This window comes from Peromyscus eremicus, chromosome 9 (genome assembly GCF_949786415.1).
Source record: "Peromyscus eremicus chromosome 9, PerEre_H2_v1, whole genome shotgun sequence".
NCBI lineage: Eukaryota > Metazoa > Chordata > Mammalia > Rodentia > Cricetidae > Peromyscus > Peromyscus eremicus.
In genome coordinates this window covers 71,181,128-71,188,279 of record NC_081425.1, presented here as the reverse complement: position 1 = coordinate 71,188,279, position 7,152 = coordinate 71,181,128, and the positions used below count along the sequence as shown (strand labels likewise).

At 37.4% G+C, this 7,152-nt stretch overlaps 1 protein-coding gene across 1 annotated transcript; it reads right to left on the bottom strand.

Moving 5' to 3' along the window:
• Nucleotides 1-5,812: 5,812 nt before the first annotated feature.
• LOC131919040 (olfactory receptor 4L1-like) lies at nucleotides 5,813-6,742 on the bottom strand. The gene has a single exon (XM_059273104.1). It carries the CDS (start codon nucleotides 6,740-6,742, stop codon nucleotides 5,813-5,815), a length of 930 nt encoding a protein of 309 aa, XP_059129087.1.
• Between the last annotated feature and the right edge of the window lie 410 nt (nucleotides 6,743-7,152).

Sequence of the window (7,152 nt, the reverse complement as noted above, 5' to 3'; positions counted from 1 at the left end):
TATTATTTATACCCGTGGTGTTTTTAGTTTGTTTGTCTCTTTGTTTGGATCAAATTATTCCTTGTAGTACCCTCTGTAGAGCTGGCTTAGGTGTCATTAATTCCTTTAGTATTCTTTTATCATGGAGAGTTTTCACCTCTCCTTCAGTTTTAGTAGATTTTTATAGATTAACAGAAATGGCTTAATTTAAGATATAAGAACTAGATAGCAAGAAGCTTACCAGGGCCATACAGTCTATAAGTAATATAAGTCTCTGTGTGTTTAATTGGGTCTGAGCAGCTGCGGGAGCCAGGTGGACACAGGAATACTCCAGCTACAGGTTTTTGGTTTTTTGTTTTGTTTTGTTTTTTTAGATTTTTTTTTTCTTTTTATGTAGTGTCATTTGGTTGGTCTGATCTTTCACAGCATGGACTACATCTTTCCAGACCTTCTGGCTTTAGATGTTTCTATCAGGTATTATTCTGTTGGGACTGTCTTCATGTGTGATTTGACCATGTTTCTTGAAGCTTTTAATGCTTTTTATTTTGTCATTGGTTTTAGAGTTTTAAATGTGATATATCATGGGAAGCTTCTTTTCTTTGCTTTTACTTTCTTATCTTTTAAAGATTTATTTTCTTTTAAGTATGTATGTGTCGGGGAGTATGTACACATGGATGCAGTTCACTAATGTGGTCCAAAAATGGTATCAGATTCCATGGAGCTGAAGTAACTGGTGGCTGTGTGCTAGGTGGGTGCAAGGAGCCAGGATCCGGTCTTCTGGAAGAGTGGTACATGATTTTAACTGTTGAGCCATCTGTCTTGTGAGAAAAGATTATTTTATTACTCTAATTAGTGTTTATTAGCTTCTTGTACCCAGCAGTGCATCATTTTCTCTAGATTTGAAATTTTTTTCTTTGTGATTTTATTGAAAATATTTTCTATGGCTTTGATATTGTAATCGTCTATGTTTTTTGCCCACAATTCAAGCATTTGGTATTTTCATGGTGTTTCGCTGTATTCCATTAGTATTTGTTTAATATATCATTGACCTTCACTGAATGATGCAATTACTCTACCTTTTCTGCTAGCTCCAATACTCTGTTTTCAACTTGATCCAGTTTATTGGTGATACTTCCCACAGAACTTTATAAATTATGATCATTTTTTTGTAAATTATTAATCAGAAAGTTTTTAAAAATTGCTTCCATAGCCATCTGTTACTGTGGGATTAATAAGTTTTGGTGAATATATGTTATCCTGGTTTTCTCTCTCCCTCTCCCTCTCTCTCTCTCTCTCTCTCTCTCTCTCTCTCTCTCTCTCTCTCTGTTTGTGTGTGTGTGTGTGTGTGTTTCTATGATGGATTTTGTACACCTGTAGTTGGTTTGTTGGTTGAGTTTTTCTCTCTTTTGAATTTTTCTTTAGTTCAAGTCTTCTTCTTTCAATGTGATTGTTTATGGGGCTCAGAATAGGATTAAGTTATATTAGAACTGAGGTATCATTTTCTATGTTGGATTAGTATTTAGAGTTGGAAAAACTATCTTCAGAAACTCGTGTGCTCTTCGACTCATTCCTGCTCTCCTCCTTGAATGTGCAGTTTGTGCCATGAGTTGTGGTATTCCTTGTGAGCCTGTGTCAGATCAGGCTATCACCATGGGTCTATGGCTTCCACTACATGAGTTGTGGAATGCCCAGCATTTATAAACCGTACATCTGTTTTGGGATATTTGACCACACCATGTGAAAGCCACCTTCTGATCGGTTTAATAAAGAGCTGGATGTCCAATAGCTAGGCAGAAGAGGATATCTGGGACTTCTGAGCAGAGATAGGAATGCTGGGAAGAATCTGAGAGATGGATAATTCACCAGTGGGACACTGGGAAGTTGGATGAACAGTATGGAGGAGAGATAACAAGCCATGTGGCAGAATGTAGATGAATATAAACTGGTTAACTAAAGAAATGAGAGCTAGTTGGGAACAAGCTTAAGCTAAGGCCAAATATTCATAATTTAAGAAGAAGTTTCTATGTCATTATTTGGGAGCTGGTGGTCCAAAGAAAGTCCAACTACATATGTCCAGACAGCTTGACTTCTTTGTTCCACAGCTTCTAACGTTACAGCTTATGGAATGCCCTTCATCCATGTGAGCTTTGCCTTGCATTAGATACTGTTACACCCATGGATCTACAGCTTCTGCCATGAGTTATCAAACTCTGAATCTGTGGCCTTATTACTGTTCAAATTTTGACCTCATCATGTCTCCACAGCTTCTACCATGAGTAGTATAATTGCCTGTATCAATCAAAAACTTCACCAAAGAATTCAAGGAATTTAAACAAAAGACAAGGAAACATTTAATGAAATCAAGGAGAAAAATCCTAAGAACTAATGTCTGAGTGATGCCCGAGGAAACATGGTTGATAGAAATAATGAAGACAATCCAAGATTTGAGAATGGAATCCAATCAGGAGTTATAAACATTGAAGAGGGCTCAATTTGAAATGAAAATAAAATTGAAAACTCCAATAGCTCAACTAGAGACCTCAAAAAACTTACAAATAGGTTGAACAAAGCAGAAGATACAGAATAAGATCACAAAATAAAATAGAGGCTCTAGTACAAATAAGCAAGAAACATAAAAAAATTAAAACAAAGGAAAAAGCAAAGGAAATGTGGAATATGATGAAAAAATCAAAGCTTTGGATTATATCATAAATAAAGGAGAAGAATCCCAAATCAATGACATAGGTCAGATTTGAATAAGATCATGATGAAAACATCTCAAAACTAAGAAAAGACATACTCATGCAAATATAATAGTCATACAGAACACCAAAGTAGATAAGATCAGAAAAGAAAATCTTCATGGTGCATCACAGTTAAAACTCTATGTATACATACCAAAAAATGTATTGAAAGCTGCAATTGAAAAAGCACAAGTCATATATAAGGGGTAACCCATTAGAATAACATCTAAAGGAGACTTCGAAATGTCCTAAAACAACACAATATCTAACCTAGACTAATGTATCCAATCCAACTCTCTGGCATGATTGAAGGAGAAAAAAAATTTTTCCACAATATAAGCAGTCTAAAAATTTATATCCAACAATTCAGACCTGAAGAAAATACTAAAGCATTATTTCAGGCTAAAAAGAATAACGAACATAGCATAGAGACTGTAGAAAGAAATAACACAAAACCATAATTATTAAAGCACAAAATTACCACTGAGAATACAAAACACAACGCTAAAATCAACAATACAGTAATTGCAATAAAACAACACCTTTCAATAATAGTTTTAAATATTAATGGCTTCAATTATCCAATCTGAAGAACTGATACACTGGATGTGGCTTGAGCATGTATGAGACCTCAAAGCCTTAGACTGTGTAGAAGCCAGAAATAATAAAGGGAGTATGACTGGCCTGGGCAGAAGCTCAGCATCAGCTGTTAACTCCTGCCCTTCTGCATTAGGATTATCTTTCTAAAGATAATCTGTGATTTGTTTTCCCACATTACCTGGAACCACTAGATTTTTGAAGATAAATTGAACACACTGCTCTTGTGTTATTATCATTTACACTTGAGTGTATTGTCTGAACATGGTAGAATTGTACAGATCCACCTTCCCCTTGTTCTAGTCTAAACACCCATAGAATTTGTGTAGAAGTTATGTTGTATTCCAAATGTGTCACAATGATTCCCTGTTACCTTAGCACATAGGAAATTGCAATAATTGATTCCAGGTCCCATTAATACAGAAGAACCTTTATCCCACTCAACATGGTTTCTTGAGTGTGGCTCCCAGATATTTGCCTAGCTTGGTGTTCAGAATCTTTCTCTTTCATCTCTCTTTCACTCACTGTCCTGTTAAGTGTCAGATGATGTTGCAGCCAGATAGTCAATCCTAGGGTTGGGAGGAGAAAATCTCATCCTAGAGGCTGTAGAGAAGAGTACTCTGCTTTCATATAAAAAATATTGGGGTGATTGCTTCTATCTGTAGAATTCACTAGGACATTAGAAGGACCCTAGCCCTTCAGTATCTATCAGGACCAAAAATGGTAGGTGAATGGCCACTTATAGTTCACAGAGCTTGTTTCCATATAATGGACTTCTTATGCTTCCATTGGCCACCCTAGATTTCTGTCCCTCCATCTGCCTCCCAGTTCCAACTGGAGCCAGATTGTAGGTAATAGTAATGCATAAGTCAAGGACACTTGCCCATTTCCACAGAGCCACAGTATTGGCAAGACAAGGACCTGTTGAATGTATAATCAAATGGACAACAGTCCTGGTCCCATTCAGCGAGAGTGACAGGCCCTGGCAGTGAAGGAACTCTGGTTCCAAAGAAAGATTTGAAATATAGACCCACCTTTCCTCATGTTTCTATTGAGTTGTTCTAATAGTAGGGGACTTCAGTGAAGTCACAGACAAGGGACCAACTGAGGGAGATTTCTTTCTTGTTGCAATTTTTGAAGTGTAATGCATGCATAGAGTCATTCACTTGCATTTGGTCTGAATCAGAAACATACTAAGATGATCACACAGTCCATATTGTACTTTTGTGATTTGTTGTTCTCATAGGCCACAGTATCTTGGCCTGCAGAGACTGACAAAAGAACTTGTTCATAGCCCAGATTTAGTTTTTTGAGTTAGCACTGGGTCGTTTCCTTAGGAAAATGTATTTGAAAATTGCTTAGAGTTCATCCTCCGTCAGAGTGGTTTGTTTATGAGAGAGACAGGTCCTAGAACTTCAATCAGAAGCAGGGAACTTAGGGAAGGACAGAAGCCCTCTTTTCTTGTTCTTCCTTGTTGTGGGATATTTGATCACATTGAGAAACCCAAGACTTAATAAAGTCAACCTTGGGTCAGGGGGCAGAGCCAGCAACTAGATGACAGGAATTAATCATAGAGAGTATAGATAAGCCAAGAAGATGAATAGAGAGATGCACAGGAAGGAGCAGGAAGGGACTTGGAGTTCGGCGTTTTTTTCTGTTTGGCATGGCTGGAGAGATGCTTTTCTTGCTGGGTCTCTGGCCAAAAAGGAAGATCAGATGGTTGCTTCTCAGCCTCTCTGAGCTAGCAGGTTTTCACCCCAACATCTGACTCCCAAGTCTTTATTGGCAAATAGGACAATAGAGATTTAGTTTAAAACTATATTTGGTGGCAGCCACAGAGCCTCTGCTGGCAGGACCAGAAATCCACCAGGCTGCAGCCTGAGTGGCAGGTGTTGACGCTGGGGCCACAGAACTGCAGATGGTATTTAAAATATTTGTAGATTCGTGTGCAGCCACTAAGTTGATGTAAAACAAAACTCTCTGGTAGTTTGTCTCAAGCTAGGCTGGGGACTTTGGCACTCTAGATATTTGTGTCTTTGAAGAAGATACTGAGTCCTCCTTAGAGCTGGCCATTGTCATTGAAAGTCTGAATGACAAATGGCTTCTACTGCTAGGCCTGACACTAAGCTACCCCCATTAGAACTGTGTGTCAGTTCCACATGCATTCATAAATATATGAATGGTGCCATATTCAGTGTCAGGTTTTTACCATAATTTGTCTTATTTACCTTGATTTAAGGAAAGTTTTCTTTAGATTTGCTGATTCACACAAGAGGAAAAGTTCATTATTGGAAAATATTCAAAATAAAAATGCTGAAAAGTAACATTAAACCATCCTTACCAATGAAACAGAAATACATTTGTATAGATTTCTCTTTATTCATGTATGATACAAACATAAAAGTAAAATAATACATTATCCATTGTCTTTAATTTATCTAGCCATGCTATTCAAAGGCTAGGGTAATTATGCACTGCTCAGTCTATAAGTTCTACACAAAATTAACTTCTTTCCTCCACAATTTTCTCATGGCTTTTTTCATCTCCTGATTTCTCAGTGTGTAAATAAGAGGATTCAGTAAGGGAGTGATAACAGTATAAAGTACAGTAAGCACTTTACTGCTCGCAAAACTGCCAAATGGCCAGGCATAGATGAAGATACAGGGTCCAAAGAACAGAGTGACCACAATTATATGGGCAGACAATGTGGACAGAGCCTTGGAAAGCCTGCCAGGTGATTTGTGCCTCACAGTGACCAGAATGACAGTGTAAGAAACAAGCAAGAGGATGAAACAGATGAAAGACAGCAGCCCACTGTCAGCAATGACGAATAACTCCAGAGTGTTTGTTTCAATACAAGCAAGCTTGATCACCAGGGGGAGATCACAAAATATGTTATTTACAATGTTGTGGCCACAGAAAGGCAAATTCACTGTCAATACCATCTGGCTCATGGTATGTATGAAACCAATGGTCCAGGAAAGTATTACAAACGTATTCAGCAACCTGTGACTCATGATTATTCTGTAGTGCAAGGGTTTGCATATGGCCACATATCTATCAAAGGCCATGACTATCAAAAGTGTCATTTCAGCACCCCCAAACAAGTGCATGAAGAACATCTGAGCCATGCAGCCACATACCGAGATGCTCTTGTGTTCTGCAAGCAAGTCTCTGATCATCTTGGGTGTTGTGACAGTGGAAAAACACATGTCTAGAAGCGAGAGATTTCCAAGAAGAAAATACATGGGAGAGTGAAGGGTAACATTAGCTGTCACTGTGACTATAATAAGAGTGTTGCCCACCACAGTAGCAAAATAGATCAAAGAAAATGTCACAAAGAAGAAAATTTGACGTTGCCAACCTCCAGAAAATCCCACTAAAATAAACTCTGTCACAGCTGATCCATTTTCGTAATCCATTTATTCCATTCAGAAAGCTTCTGGAAGTTCTTAAAATACAAGGAGGTGAAAAACAAAAGCAAGCCAAGTTACTGTCAGTATGTTTGCAGTTTTACTATTTGTTGATAATATCAACTGATGATTTGGAAACAAGAAATGTTTGACGTATCAAGATATCAGAGTGTAACTGGAAATGATTTTATGCATCATACCCCTTTAAAACAATATTCTTGTACAAAATCGAAAGCATTTGAAAGGAGAAAGTTCTATCATTTTATCTCTTCAAATGATATATTTTGATCAATCTTCATTTTTCCCATTCATTTGTTCACATAGAAATAAAAATAAAGATTAGATGGTAATCATTGTGAACATTGCCCTAAAACCATAACCTTTCAGATTAAGCAAATGATTCTGTAATTTATTGGATA

Bases quoted from the DNA above. Each gene is read 5' to 3' on its own strand.
- LOC131919040 (XM_059273104.1), bottom strand. From the start codon at position 6,742: ATGGATTACGAAAATGGATCAGCTGTGACAGAGTTTATTTTAGTGGGA.